This window comes from Zootoca vivipara, chromosome 16 (assembly GCF_963506605.1).
Source record: "Zootoca vivipara chromosome 16, rZooViv1.1, whole genome shotgun sequence".
Classification (NCBI taxonomy): Eukaryota; Metazoa; Chordata; class Lepidosauria; order Squamata; family Lacertidae; genus Zootoca; species Zootoca vivipara.
In genome coordinates, this window is record NC_083291.1 from 7,984,043 (window position 1) to 8,000,382 (window position 16,340).

Consider the following 16,340-nt stretch of genomic DNA (forward strand, 5'->3'; position numbering starts at 1 on the left):
AGATCTCTTTCAGCAAGCATGGCAGCTGTTCCAGTGCCTTTGATGTAGTGGCTGATGGGGGCGTGGCTGCACCAATTTTTGGTCATCTCTTTCTTTTTATATATATATAGATGGGACAGGCATTATGCCACTCGCCCACAGCAGCCATTTAGTGTTTTCCCATGACTGCTATTTTATGACTGGCAGGGGTTGGTTAGGTTGACCCCCGCCAAGGGTGCAGACCCAGGGCAGTGCAAAAATCCCACCTGCCCTGCGGGGGGAGGACCCTCCTTAGTCGGTTGGCAGCAAGGGAAGGGGGCACCGATAGAACTCCTTACCAAGGGTGCAAAGGAGCCTTTGATGACTTCCTCAAAATTCCAAACATGCCCACTGACCCCAAAATGATAGCAACGCCTTTCCTGTTTTTTTTTAATATAGGGTGCCTACACAATCAAACTCTTAAGCTACTTTCACAAATAAGGGTATATAAGACGGCAGTGTTAATCACTATGCTACACCAGCTCTCTGTTATGGAGAGTTATTGCTACAGCGTTCAGATTGTATTTTACCACCTGGAAAAGTAATTGGGATTTCAAAGCTGACAGTCTAGCATAGTGAAAAGATTGTTAAAGATAACAATGCTGGTTTTAGGAATGAGAACTCTTGGTAGCATAGGTGACCTTCCAGCAGCCAGTATAACTGCTAAGCTTACTGTTGGAGAAATGCTCGTTCTTTACTTTTTTTAATCACACACTATGCAAATGCAGTATCTTTTTTTAATAGCTAGCTTGTCTGTTTAGCTAGAAAGATAATGAAGTACAGAATCTGTTTATCATCTTAGCTCTCTCTTATTATAGGTTGCTATGGTGTTCCTTCCCATGAAATCAATGATAGATGGCTATGTTCTCGATGCAAAAGAGGAGCCTGGACAGCAGTAAGTTATGCATTTTATTTAGTTGTTGTTCACAGTGCAGACCCAACTGTGTGATCGTATGTGAAAGGGACATAAAAGCGCATTCTGCCAACCATAGCTGAGAGAAGAATTCTTATTTCTGCTTTAACTATCTTGTTATGGTTCAAATTGAATTTCTGATTGCATACTGGTACGTGGTAAATAAGATATGTGGTGTAATGTCAGCTGAAAAAACAACCAACAATTAATCTCTTATCTGGAGAGGAAAAAAATCAGAAGCGAATCATTTGCCCCTTCATGCTTGCTTTTCTATCAGCTGTAACGCTGCCGCTGCCAGACAGAAAAGCAGCTGCAGAACTTCCTGGTGCTTCTCATCCTTCTTGGCATGGGACATCATTGTCTAATTGCTGAACACTGCACAACTTCTTCCAGTATTGCAGAGGCATGTCACCCTGAAGAGTGGGACTACCAATAATATCTGCCTTTGTATCTACGGGGGTTGATTGAAATTTTAGGGACGATCAGCATGCAAGTACTTGATCAGGGTGGATGCCAAATGCACAGATAGCAGAGTACCAGACTAAAAACCATTGCTGTATTAACGCGGCAGGTAATCTGCTCTTGCATGCCATTCATCCAACAATTTTCCTAGGCATCATCTCGCCCTGTTCTGACCACAGTGTGCCATACAGACAGATATTGTCGGCAGCAGAGGGCTGATCAAGCACCGTACATGCATGCTGAGGAAATGGCTTCATAATAGAAGCTTTCAGTGAACAGCCTCTTAATTGTCCCTTAAACAGCCTTTTCTAATTGTCACAGTGTCAGGCTGTGCAGACATTAACAGTTACAAATGCAGCCAGGTCATTTGTTTTCTCAATTTGGATGGAAGCTGGGAGAAATGCAATATTTCATAAGGAATTACAGGACAGATATGGAATGTGGTGAACATGTGTACACTACTTCCCAAAGTAGTGGATATAGAGTGAACAATGTTTTCAACCTCCGTTTCTCTTCCTGCAGCGAATGGGAAAGCTTTAATACTTACTGATTTCATCACAATTTTTTTTCTTTTCTTTTTTAATGGAAACGAGTGCCGTTCTGCTACTGTTTTAAAAAATGTCGTGAAACCACTAATTGAAACCTTCCTGTCACAGGAACAGAAACTGACTGTGAAGCAATTGAGGTTTCAATCCTAAACTTACTTTCTAGTTGTGGGGTAGGAGAGTTGGAAAAGATTTCACACCTGGCAGCCAGTGGTTTCAGATAACACATGGGTAGATGAGTCTACAAAGCCTGGGGCACATATTTTCACAGCCCCTTAAGTGGCTATGGTGGCTCATTTACCAGAAGTAACGTATTTAATGTTAACTCTGGAAGCCTATATTCAATTCTGACCAAACTAAGCCTCCTAGTGCAAAATATGCATCATATACATGGTGCATGGGAGTGGCTGCTGAGACCACGTAACACCAGTCTTGAAAGACCTACATTGGCTCCCAGTACATTTCCAAGCACAATTCAAAGTGTTGGTGCTGACCTTTAAAGCCCTAAATGGCCTTGGCCCAGTATACCTGAAGGAGCATCTCCACCCCCGTCGTTCTGCCCAGACACTGAGGTCCAGCTCCGAGGGCCTTCTGGCGGTTCCCTTACTGCGAGAAGCCAAGTTACAGGGAGCCAGGCAGAGGGCCTTCTCGGTAGTGGTGCCCGCCCTGTGGAACGCCCTCCCATCAGATGTCAAAGAGAACAACAGATACCAGATTTTTAGAAGACATCTGAAGGCAGCCCTGTTTAGGGAAGCTTTTAATATTTTATGAATTATTGTATTTTAATATTTTGCTGGAAGCCACCCAGAGTGGCTGGGGAAACCTAGTCAGATGGGCGGAGTATAAATAATAAATTATTATTATTATATACATCATATACCATTGATAGATAATCTATCAAACTATCATCCATACATGTAGTCGCAGGCAGGATTTGAAATATAAGCAGTGGATTGTTGAAATAATTAATGATATCGGGGCTTAGATAATAAAAAGAAAATGTGTTCTAAAGCAGCTAATAAAAAGGAGTAACAAATAAACAAGGAATGATGAGAAGTCAAGAAGAATTTGTTTTGTTTTTTAAAAAAACCTTTATATGATGGTGAGTTTTAGAATATCTTTGGAGGCTTAATAAAAAGTGTGTGTGTGTGTGTAGTTGTGGGGAATGGCAGGTTTGACTTTTGTGTGATTACCTTGGTAGTGGTACAGCTGATTATCTGTTTCATATTATTTTATTTTATTTTATTGAAGTATGTTGCCTATTTATATCGTAAGTCTTATTCAGACTCTGGTACGTGGCAATGAATGAATGAATGAATGAATCCACAGGTGGTCAAACTACCACAAAACCCTGTAAAACCACTTGACTGTAGGCATGAATAGGATGAGTGTTCACACTGCAGTCAACAATATGTCTACCATACCACTTTCTTCTCCCTGGGGGAGATAGACACTCTGATCCATCTCCAGCCTAAACGAGACATCTCCCTATTCCCTGAACGGTGGGTGGCACAAAACTCTCCCTCTGCATATTGAGTGAATTTTTTTTTTCTTAACTTGATAAACTATAAGAGAATCAATCATGTGCAAGGCTATGTATGTACAATATTCAGAGATGGGCACTGAATTCAGCTTTCATTTACCGGTAGCTTGTAGCAAACAAATTCCTAACCCCAAGAGTAACATGAGGATATGGGCAATTCCTGATGACAATTCAGAAATTAAAGGATTTGCTCTTTTTCTAGTTCTAGCATTTCCTATTTTGTAATAATAATCTTGTGTTCCCACGGCTTTCCTTAACTGGCACTCCCCACCCCAAACTCTCTGATACTTTTTGATGGCCATCCTGTCTCCTACTTGAATTGGGAACACAGCCAAACATCAGCAAAAATGACTATAGAGAAGCTTTTCAAAATACATAAATTTTGACTTCCTCTCACCTCCCATCAGCCTCACTATACTAGAATATATTGTTATTTCTCACACCAGTGTAATTTCTTACTATTTATGAAAAATAAAAAGAGAAAGGTAGAGTGAACAGGTTGGAGGAGTAGATAATGTAAGCAGGTTTCTCCCCCTATTTTTTTAGATTCCTTGTAGCTGTTGGTAAAGAACAAAACAGCAGGCAGCAGATATGGTGTGCATATTAACCAAGTCAGGGAAATAAAATGGCAAATACCAATTTGGAACAGATTATTACAAAAATAGTGATTCACATATATAGGTAGTTCAGTGTTTGCTCGGTGAATTGCTATTAAAATGTGCCCAGAGTCAATTTCTGTATCTGTAATATGTTTTCATTTTAGCAGGGTAGGCATTCTTTCCAGGCAAAATTGAATTTTTCCTCTCTTGCTGGCCACCAGAGAAAATTGTGAAAGGTTCCTTATCAGGCAATCAGAAGTTCCAGGACTTATAAAACTGCTTTTGTTGCAGCTCCTGCAGAGTTTTGGGTGGGTGTAAAGGGGAGGGGGAATGGCAAAAGTCAATCCCGGGAACTGACAGGGTGTCTTTTAAGTCAGAACGTAATTATCAGTTCAGTTCAATGAACAGAGTTAGACAGCACGGCTGCTTGAGCAACAAGTTTGCCGCTTTTCTTTCGGCAAAGGGACAGGTGTGGCGTCTCTAAGCATTAGTAACGACAATTAAAATGAGTTTCATTGTGTGGGCAGCCTGAATGTGTTCAGCATGGTAAGGGCTGTCGATGAACCCAGATCTTTCTTGACTAACAAGGTCTTTGCCTTCTCAAATTAGAACGCAGTCCTGGAGAGGTGTCGCATACTTAATCTGGTCTTAGGGTCACTTGTTTTAATGCTGGCACCTCAAATTCAAGGATGATCTATGCTACTATCGTTTGTTAATCTGGATCCGGAACCAATAAACATGGGGACACATATTTGCCCTTTCTCGTTAGTGCATGGTTGCCCACCCTCTCCAGCTTACTTGTGGAAGCCATTGTTTCATGCTTCTTCCACTCCATGTCCAAGCAGTGAGAAGTTCTGCAGGGCAGCAGTACCAGGGTGTGGCCTCCTTTGGAAAGAGAGATAATTGGAAACTTACCTTGTGCTCCATTGTTTGTTAATATACAAAAATGCGGTATGCATATGTAAATTTAACAACGGAAAGAATATATATTTTTCTTCTTAGTTAAATTTTTTTAAAATAAAAAACAAAACAAATATAGGTGGAGCATAGGTTGTGGCAAGCGGCTCAATGTTCCTACTAGGCAGCAGGTCTACCACCTCTTATCAGATCCCTATAGAGAGAGACATCATATGCCCCATGTTGCTTTCAGCTAATATTCTGCCTCTCTCTTACAGTGTCAGAAGAGCTTCTGTTGCTTCTCTCTCTCTCTCTCTCTCTCTCTCTCTCTCTCTCTCTCTCTCTCTCTCTCTCTCTCTCTCACACACACACACACACACACACACACACACACACCTATGTACATACCCTTAAGTAACAGGTGAGGTGTCTCAAAACCCTGGATGCTCAGATTTGAGAGATCTCCAGTTATCTCCAAAAGATAACCTGCCATTGAGAAAACATCCTTTTCCTGTATCTCTTTAGTTTATAGTACCACAATGGCACAGGCTATTTCAGGCATTACACAACAATCATCAGTGTGACAAAAGTATAACCTTAATATTTGTAGCCGAGACATATGGTATTTAAGGGGATGAACAAGGAAGTATAAAACCTACAAACTAACAACAACAATAAAACCCACAAACTAACAACAGTAAAAAGCACAGATGTTGGAAACAGGTAGAAAAAAAAATGTTTCCTTGGCCCTAGAAGCAAACAACTATTCTTTTTCCCTTGCTCCTGGTAGCACATGCAAGCCAGTTTTATAAACAGAAGCTATAGCAAAGCTTTCTGATCACACTAGCAACACATGCAGTTCAATGACCTTCTGTTCCGTCAAAATACTCAGTTTTGCCAACAAAAATACCAAAGTCGCTTTAAGACCTGCTTTTATAGTCTAAAATTCTACTAGACAATTCGAAAGGGCTGACATCATGAACTTCAAGAGATTTAAACTCAGTCTTTGGAATCAAATAAATCTGTAGATTTATATTGCATTCAAAAAATTTCCTCCAGCTAACATAACACCAGGAAGAACAGGGAGATCTGAATTGGTGCAATCAGTTCCTGCTTTCAAGGAAATATTTATCCTTCTGTTGGGCAAAGAACAATGACTTGATTAGAGGCTATAATTAGCTCAATGAGTGCTAGCCAGTTTTGAATTTGCTTCGAGCAGATGCAGACTGGAAAGGCAGGAGGTAAATCTTGAGATCACAGTAGACAAGTGTGTAGCACCACTTGTGATATGTAGGATCAAACACAATTACAGAAGCATTGCTTTCTAACCCTTACTCCTCTTCCTGTTCATGTTCATTTTAGAAGTGACAGCTGCAGATAAGCAGAATGGCAAAGTTACCTATGATTGAGTACTTTGACTTCCTATAGCCACCACCCCAGGCATTCCCTTCAGCAAAGCTTGCAACACCTCATTTCAACTCCTGCATCATTCAGGATGTGTCACACCCACTCGTAAGATTATGCACATTTTTATGTTAACTCTGCACTATTTGCTGTGTGACTAATAATAATAGGTGAGACAGAAGGAGAGTGACATTGAATCCATCTTTGTTATGGCGCCGCTTAAACAACAACAGAAAAGGTGGATGCATCATCCCAAGGAATGAAAAGACCCAAAGAGGTTTAATAATTCATCTGCCTTGCACTTCAATGTGAAACTATATCCTCACATAGCTTCTTGATTGAGAATGAATGCCTCATTAATCTTAAAACATTTTGAGCAGAAACTGCTAGTAAAGTCAGGAAGAATAATGACTGACATTCGAGGGAATGTTGCGTACTGTACTACATGTAGGATTGAAAGTGTCCTTCTGGCACACTGCTCAAACAGCGAGTGCCTTTCACAAAGCTAAAATGCTTAGAGGGAAATAAAAATATAAGTACTGTAGCTAATTATTCTAAATATAACCAAGTGACTGAAAATCAGCCACACGGTTAAAGTAAAGAGCCCCTACCTTTAATGTCCTCAGCTATTTTCAAAAAAAATCATTTGCTCTTCATAATACCGAGCAGAAGGTACGAAATGGTGAATACAAACAAAACATCTTCAGCTCCTTAAAATGGTAAGGGAACAATGCCTATAATAAAACAGAATTCTAAAAATAAAATCCCCATTCTAATTTTGAGAAGTGTATAAAAAAAGACTTCAGCCTATTGGCTTCCAGTCATTCTCAAAAGATGCTCAGATGGCTCCTAATTTGGTATCGGGGCAAACAACCATATGCATCAACTGGCTTTTTAGCCATATGGTGGAGGGACAGAAGAATTTTTTTGTAAAAATGGCTTTTCATACAGAAGACTCTCACCTTTCCCAATGAATAAAGAAAAAGAAGATTGGCTTTTACTCCATGTGGGAAGGGGAAATAGGTAAACTGGCAGAAATCCCAGTTAGGACAGTCAAGCACAGGGGTCGGCAAACTGCACCCCCGGCTCATAAATCTGGCCCACAGACTCTGCCAGTCGGTCAGTCTCTGCTCGGTTAGTCCCCCCGCACTACGGACGCCTCACCGTGTGGGGACTGACTGGCGCTGGCACAGCTTCTGGGAGGGCGGCGATGCTGGCGCAGCTTCGGATTGGCTGCAGGAAGCTCCTGCAGCCAATCCGAAGCCACAGACAGCTCTGGGCAGGTGGCGACGCTGCCGCCGAGACACACTCCTGAGCGCATGCAGAGTGCATTCCTCCTCCAGGTCCGGAGGCAGCTGCGGGACTGGCTTGCAGGGTATTTATATTTTTCAAAATATAGTCCGCCCCCCTGCAAGGTCTGAGGGACAGTGAACCCCTGATGAAAACGTTTGCTGATCCCCGGTCAAGCAGCTCAGGGCAACACAAGAATGGGCCTTTTCTGCAGTGGCTCCCCCTTTGTGGAATGCTCTCCCCAGGGTGGCTCACCTGGCACCATCATGACGTATCTTAAGGTGCCAGGTGAAAGCATTTCTCTTCAACCAGGCCTTGGCTGTCAAACAGTCTATGGCCTTTTAAATGCCTGTGGGATATTACTCTTATTCTTATTATGCATTTTGTGTTTTTATGTTTTAAACCACACTGTGATCTTTGGATGAAGGGCAGAGTATAAATGTAATTAATAAGAATAACCAGAATCGTGGTATTATGCAGATGCACTGAGAATCCGAGGAAAAGACATGCAGACTGCGTCCCAAACTGGTCACCCATGCAATCCTGCTCTCCTTTTGATTGTATTTTCAGCATCAGAAATGTTGATAATTTATAAATGAACATGATTTGGAGGCAGAGGTGTTTTTTTGTTTTACTTTACTGCTAAAATATAAGTTTCTGATAAGGACATCCAGTGTCGTCGTCAAAGAAACACTGATGTACAACAAATATCCTGAAGAATTCTAAGCTATGAGAATGGTACTGAGTTAACTTTTAAGACAGATGGCCATATATTGTTAAGAACAGATCATATGCTACCTTCCTCTAGTATGGCATTACTTCCTGCTTATTCTAACAGAAATACTTCAAATGTATTGATTTTTTTGAAAGGCATAATATTTATGCTATTAACCTTCTTTGGTCTTTGACCGTAATAAAGATATTTGATTTGCTATTAACCTGGCAAATAGAAGGGGAAGAAATGGAGGCAGTGAGAGATTTTACTTTCTTGGGTTCCATGATCACTGCAAATGGTGACGGCAGTCACGAAATTAAAAGACGCCTGCTTCTTGGGAGAAAAGCAATGACAAACCTAGACAGCATCTTAAAAAGCAGAGACATCACCTTGCCGACAAAGGTCCGTATAGTTAAAGCTATGGTTTTCCCAGTAGTGATGTATGGAAGTGAGAGCTGGACCATAAAGAAGGCTGATCGCCAAAGAAATGATGCTTTTGAATTATGGTGCTGGAGGAGACTCTTGAGAGTCCCATGGACTGCAAGAAGATCAAACCTATCCATTCTTAAGGAAATCAGCCCTGAGTGCTCACTGGAAGGACAGATCCTGAAGCTGAGGCTCCAATACTTTGGCCACCTCATGAGAAGAGAAGACTCCCTGGAAAAGACCCTGATGTTCGGGAAGATGGAGGGCACAAGGAGAAGGGGACGACAGAGGACAAGATGGTTGGACAGTGTTCTCGAAGCTACGAACATGAGTCTGACCAAACTGCGGGAGGCAGTGGAAGACAGGAGTGCCTGGCGTGCTCTGGTCCATGGGGTCACGAAGAGTCGGACACGACTGAACGACTAAACAACAACAACAAAATTGACATGTGTCAGGACATACTGTTTGAAACTACTCTGTTTCTTTCTTCACTTGCAGAAGATGAGACTGATTTTCAGCCCACATAGAATATGTGTTAAAACAAGAATTTGTACATTTTAAACAAAGAGTTTAAGATGATTTTTATGAAATTTTTCTTAAACACACACACACGCCTTCTGAAAATACCAGAATGAAGTCAGTGGGGGAAACCTTGTGAAAATGTCCTTCTGTCTACTATATTTAAGGTTATGTCAGCTTTTCCACTGCAAATCTGTTTACAGAAAGTGATAACGGATCCATAAAGTTTCATTCGATGCTGTAGGCAAATACACACAATTGGTAGGCTGTAGGAGGGCCCCCCTCAAAGAAAGCTCCAAAGACTGATTATTTATTTAATGGAATATAGTAAGACACAGAAAATATTTCATCACTAGGATGGTTTCTGAATTTTTCTTCTTGTGCAGCTGCCAGAAAAACAATCGACAAAAAAATTAATAAAAATCAATTTGCGGTGAGAATCATGCTTGCTTGTTTTTGTGAGTGTGTGTGTTCATTTTAATAGACTCTCTGCACATTTACACTCCATAAACTTCATAGCTTTTAATGAGGCTATTTAAGTTGAAGATTATGTTCAGATATAATCACTATAGCATTTGCTTGATGAGGAGATGACCTTCTGACCTGATCTGATAAGATATGCTTGTAGAGAAAACTGAATCTATTCTGTAGCACTCGAAAAGGATGCACCTTTTAGGAGCACTTATCTGACAATGATAGCAATTACGAAGGTCAGGGCTTTTTGTCATGGGTGGAAGAGGTAGGTTGCCTTAATACACAATTAGCTGGATACGTAATCTGTCACTTCTAGTCTTCCAAGCATACAAAATACATACATACATACATATATATATATATATATATATATATATATATATATATATATAACCTGAAGCAAACTGTTCTTCTGTTTAGCCTGCAGGGACCTATTGCCTCTGCTTTTGTGACAGCCGTTTCCTCCCTGCTAAGTATTAGGAGTATTATGGTGTAATCTACTAATCATTAAGGAAGGTGGTTTGTCTGTCTGTTCATTTGTTCTCTGTGGTTTGGCTATCCCACAAGAGCCCATGGCCAAACTCAGCAAGAAGGTTCCTGAGGTGGGGGCAGAGGTCTTTGTCAATCTTTGAACACCAGGTGCCATTTTAAATCAAGATAGTGTATCAGAATGTGACTTTGGCACCCAATTTTTGGTGTGATTGGGCCCAAACTCTCAAATTACGCTAGCCGTTTAGAAACCACAAAATTATTTGGTTTCCAAAAATTCCTGGGCAGCTCTAGGTAACCCCACTGGTCTAAATATAATGCCACCAAATATTGTTAAACACATTTAATTTCTGCTTCGACAAGTTTCTTCACTGTTATACAATTCTAATAATACAGTCTTAATAAATTGCTGCATTGTACTGAATATTATGTATACCATTACACAATTAGTTTCACTGTCTCTGTTTTGTGATAATTCCCCTGAGAAAATCAAATACACTTTTCGGTCAGTTTAAATGTTGTGTGCACATTGTTTTGGAGGCTTGATTTAAGAGATCCTACACCACGTATACTTTCTTCTAGTACTAAAATAGCCAGATCTATTCATCTGCTCAGGAAAGGACTTCTCCCCCCCCCCCCCCCCGAGTAACTAATACATAAATCCCATAAATGTTTTTGGCTTGGTTTTACTTTTTGCATTAATAACTAAAAATTAGTCCAACTGTCCAGTTGAGTTTTTATCTGAAGGAGCCATTTATCCTTGGTGGCAGAAAGAGAAGAAGTTAAGAGTAATAATTTGCTTCCTGGAACGCCGTAGCCAATGGAGTGGGTACATCTCTTGTCAACTGACACAGGCAGGAGCAAAGATCTATTTCAGGCATAGGCAAACTCAGCCCTCCAGATGTTTTGGGATTACCACTCCCACCATCCCTAGCTAACAGGACCAGTGGTCAGGGATGATGGGAGTTGTAATCCCAAAACATCTGGAGGGCCGAGTTTGCCTATGCCTGATCTATGTGAAGTAGGCCCAGCTTCCTCAGTTTTTTTCTCCTGCCTGACGCAGCAGAACATTCGTCCTTGGCTCTACTGACTAGCTAAGTTTATTGGTTATTAGTTTCTGGTTTCCCCCCCTTCGCTTTATTTTTCTACTAGTTCTTCCTTTCTACTAGGAGCCAGTGTGGTGTAGTGGTTAAGAGCGGTAGACTCGTAATCTGGGGAACCGGGTTCGCGTCTCCGCTCCTCCACATGCAGCTGCTGGGTGACCTTGGGCTAGTCACACTTCTCTGAAGTCTCTCAGCCCCACTCACCTCACAGGGTGTCTGCTGTGGGGGAGGAAGGGAAAGGAGAATGTTAGCCGCTTTGAGACTCCTTAGGGTAGTGATAAAGCGGGATATCAAATCCAAACTCCTCCTCCTTCTCCGGTAGCTGCTTCTTCTTCTTCTTCTTCTTCTTCTTCTTCTTCTTCTTCTTCTTCTTCTTCTTCTTCTTCTTCTTCTTCTTCTTCTTCTTCTTCTTCCCTTCTATTCTTTGGGATTTCATTCCCCCCTCTCCTTCCTCCATATATATATATAAAAGACCCTTACAATCTTTTTCTTTGTTCCTTCCTTTAAGACATTTTATTCTTGTTTGTTCCAAGATAGATACCTCTCTGTTCCTCTGTTGCGGTGCGTGGCACCTGTCCGCCCACCCGCTTGCTTTGCATGCTGCCGCCTCCTTCCGATTTCAGCGCACCGCTGTGGCTTTTGCCACTGTGTTTCTTTCCCCCCGACCTTTCCTTTCGGCTGGCCGTTATTCGTTGTTTTTCCGCCACCAAATTTCTGGGGTCGCATTTATTTCCCTTCTTATTTGTGTAGGCGTGCAGCTGCCTTTTATTAATCTAGTGTGGCTCTGTTTGTATTCTACGGGCCTCCGGGTCTGTGGTATGGCAGAGGGTGAGGGGTTTTTACACCCCTTGCAGCATTGCCTCCTGGTCCACTTTGTTCGGCGACGGAGTGCTTGCATGTTGCCTATACAACCTCCAGAGTTAACCTCCTCCAGTTTGCTTAAGTGACGTGTGTGGAGCTTGGCTGAGTCACGCTGCCCTCCCCATAGTTCGTAGTAGCAGCACCGGAGGTCTGAGGCTAGCTAATTCCTCCCACCTTCACCTTAAAAGTGATGACAGAGTGGTATTGAGGCTCCTGGATGAACCCTCTTCCTGGTCCACAGTGTGCCATAAGGAGTTGAGTGCCCCCCTGGATTCCACTACTATCAATATTGTGTGAGTGTGTATCCATCTTGTCCTCCACTATGGAGCTCCCTCAAGGTGTGACTGAACCACCTCCAAAGAAAGCCAAGCAAAAACTTTAAACACCTGTTACCTTCCAAGGTTGAGGAACGTAACAAGCCTTGCCCCCTGGTTCACAGAAACGCCCTTCCTCTATGCCTATTTCTCAATCTCAGGACTCCACTACAGTGAAGTCCCCGTTACCTAAAAGCAATGTTGGTCATGTGGATGCTAATCCTTTGCTGCCACCTACTGTTGAAGCGCATCTTAATATCAGTTTATCTGACTCAGAATCTGAATTTTTAGGATTTTCTGAGGATAATGGTCAGGGTGTGCAACACCCTCCATCAACCAATCAGGATGCCTCTTCTGTTGCATCTCTATCCTTTCCAGAACCATTTATTGAGCAGTTGAAAGAAGCACCTATTCTTGATTTAAAGTTTCTCAACCGATGGGTGATGTACAATAAATTCAAAATGGAGTCCCTGAACTCAATTTGAGAAGCCCTTCACGCCAGTGATTTGCTCTTGTCGGTCGACCTCCAAGATAGATACCTCCATGTGTTCATGAACCCAGTGCACCAAAAATATCTCAGGTTCGCCCTAGGTGACCACCATTTTCAATTCAGGGCCCTCTCCTTTGGCTTGGCCTCATTTCCCAGAATTTTTTTCCAAAATAGTGTTCACCCTGGTAGTGCATCTCAGACTTCAGGGAGTCCATATTTATCCATATTTGGACAATCTTCTTTGAGCACCACTCTGCGCGAACATGGTTTCCTGATCAATGAGGGGAAGAGCTGTTTGTCCCCGCCACAGAAAAGCATTCATCTCAGCACTCTATTGGACCACGATAAAAGGAGAGCAATATCTATCTCTGGAAAGACAAGTCAATATCAAATCTTTTGATTTCCTCAAAAGTAATGTTGGTCAAACAATTAGCTGTGATCCTGGGTCTTTGCATGTCCGCATCACAGATTACTCCATGGATGAAACACCATGTCCGCGACCTTCAATGGTTCCTCCTTCCCCACCAGTGGGCGATCATACACAATCTGCACAAGCGTCTCACTTAAAACTCTCCATGTGCTGGTGGACACGCTCATTCAACCTTCAAAAAGGCACCCCGTTCAGAGATCCTTTCACATCTCTGATTACCACAGACGCAAGCCTCCAGGGTTGGGGAGCCCATTGCCGGAACCAATTCACCCAAGGTCTCTGGATCACTTCATCAAGTGGCTGGAACTGCGAGTGGCCAGACTATCAATTATTCACTTTGCTCAGCAGTTCCATCTACACCACATCCTGATATGGACCGAGAATTCCATGGCAAAATCCAATATCACTCGTCAAAGTGGCACAGATGGAAGCTGCTTGTCTCTTTAACTGGGCTGAACACTGCCTGCTCTCCCTATCAGCCGAACATACCGTATCACTGAAGTCGACAACTATCGGGCGGATTGGATGAGCCTCAAACATCTAGACCCCAGAGAGTGAATACTAGACAGACAAATATTCGAACGGCTTCAAGTTCTCTGGGGTCTGTTCCAAGTGGATCTATTTGCGAGCAGAGCAAATCACCAACTGCCTGAAGATCATGGTTGTCAGAGCTTCAAACTCTGCCCTTCCACCTTCCACTTTCATACACCCTATTGCAGCAGGGACCTCTTCTCCATCTGGACCCTCAGTGGTTGAAACTGACTGCATTGGAACACTGCCACCTAGAATGTCAAGGTCTGCATGAGGCTGTTATTTCTACCCTCTAGCCTCTAGGGCCTAGGCATCCGTCAACAAAACGTATCTACCAATCTACATGAACAGCATTTACATAGTTTACAACCACACAGTTTCCGTTTCAGACATTCTCCACTGCTTTCAACATGGGCTACAGAAGGAATCCTGGCTTAAAACAAAGTCTGGTTTTAGAAGCTGGCTTGTTTAAACAAACAGAGTTTGCCATAAGCTAGGATTCCTGGTTTGTACAAGATGACAAGCCAGCAACCTTTGAACTTGAAAATAATCTCCATTGAAGTCATCCTCTGAGCCAGTAGAGGGCAGCATGCTAGCCAAGCCATGGTTTAGTGCAGGCATCCCCAAACTTCGGCCCTCCAGATGTTTTGGACTACAATTCCCATCTTCCCCGACCACTGGTCCTGTTAGCTAGGGATTATGGGAGTTGTAGGCCAAAACATCTGGAGGGCCACAGTTTGGGGATGCCTGGTTTAGTGTGTTATATGCAAATGCAGCTATTGAGTTTGAGGCAGCATTTGGAAATACCAAAGGGGCAGCTGGAGATAGGAATGTGGATGTGAATGAGAAGGGGTTAGAACAGAAAGGTATAACTTTATATTGTAAATACACAGACAGTAGTGAAAATCTGGGACAACATGTGGAAAGCAGAACCCTGAAGGATCACAGTGGAGAGTGGGAAGAAGGAGGAGATTCTCCCTAGGGAAATTTTGAATTTTGAAGAGATTTGATAAGTGGGAAGAGAAGCAGTTGAGAACAGAGGCCTAAGACACAGAGGAGAGGTTGGTCAACTCAATCAAAGAATCAATGTGGATGCATCCCCTCCAACATTTCTCTGAAGAAAATAGGGACATCCCATTCCATAATGACAATTTTTACTACGGTATTTATACCCCACATATCTTACTGGGTTGCCCCACCCACTCTGGGTGGCTTCCAACATATATAAAAACTTAATAAAACATTAAACATTAAACAACAACAACATACAGAATTGCTTTCAGATGGCTCAGGGGTCAGATAATTCCATACCATCCAACATTTCTCCAATGAAAATAGGGACATCCTAAGGAAAACGGGACATTCCAGGATCAAATCAGAAACTGGGACGGCTTCTCTGAATCAGGGACGTCCCCCGGAAAGTAGGGACATGTGGAGGGTCTGGTGGATGTGGTAAAGGCCTCGTGGTTTAGTGGTGAGGAGATCTATGGTCATTTTAGTGAGAGCAATTTCAAAGTAGTGTAGAGGGCAGAGTCTAGATTGTTATTACATGCATTACCACAGGGACGCGGTGCCTGGTAACTGCAAAATTAATATTCTTCCATTTGGTGACTTTTGCATAGTGGGATTTCAAGCATCTAAACTAACCCTGAGAATTGCACATCTTTAATAGTGCCTGCAACAGACAACTAGTTGAGAAACAAGCTTCTTTCCTGTTGTCTTGCTCAGAAGCTTCTCCACTTGTGTATGAATCATAATGCTGATGCAGCGGTGATAAAGCATAATGCTTCTCAGCAGAGTTTCGGTATGGCTACACTAGAGCTTACACCTGTATATGGATTACAGCACCTCATTATGATAACAACTTGGATAGAAGAGAGAGAATACATGGTAGAGCAACAAATATTAAGGAAGGATTAAAAACGGCTCTGTTCATGGATAGCTAGGGGAGTTTAACTGCATACAGGTTGGAGGAAAGGAGATAACAAGAGGATGTGATAAGAACCTGCAAATATTTGAGAGGGACTAACAGAGGAATGCGGGATGACTTACAGCAACTGAAGCAACGTAACAAGAATTGGTGTTTTAAAGTTAGCAACATGAAAGGCATAATCTAGAATAATTATGTTTACCATGTGGCTTAAACATGGAATGATAGTATTGGTTCAAGTCACAGGTTCGTTAATGCCTTATATGGTTTTCAGTATCTCTTAGAAGTTACAGGAAGTGAGAAGAAAATCCAGCTCTTTTTCCTCTGCTGAGCAATGTATCTACACTTACAGCACAATCCTATTTGAAAATAAATCCCACTGAGTTT

The 16,340-nt window shown here is 42.2% G+C and overlaps 1 protein-coding gene across 6 annotated transcripts in view; it reads left to right on the forward strand.

The window, feature by feature from the left end:
- Positions 1 to 16,340, forward strand: part of KDM4C (lysine demethylase 4C) — a 210,914-nt gene that overhangs the window by 128,208 nt on the left and 66,366 nt on the right. For all 6 annotated transcript variants that reach the window (XM_035140866.2, XM_035140870.2, XM_035140869.2 and 3 more), the window contains one exon: positions 837 to 913. In XM_035140866.2, the coding sequence (XP_034996757.1) occupies positions 837 to 913 (77 nt within the window). The remainder of the gene's footprint in view (positions 1 to 836; positions 914 to 16,340) is intronic.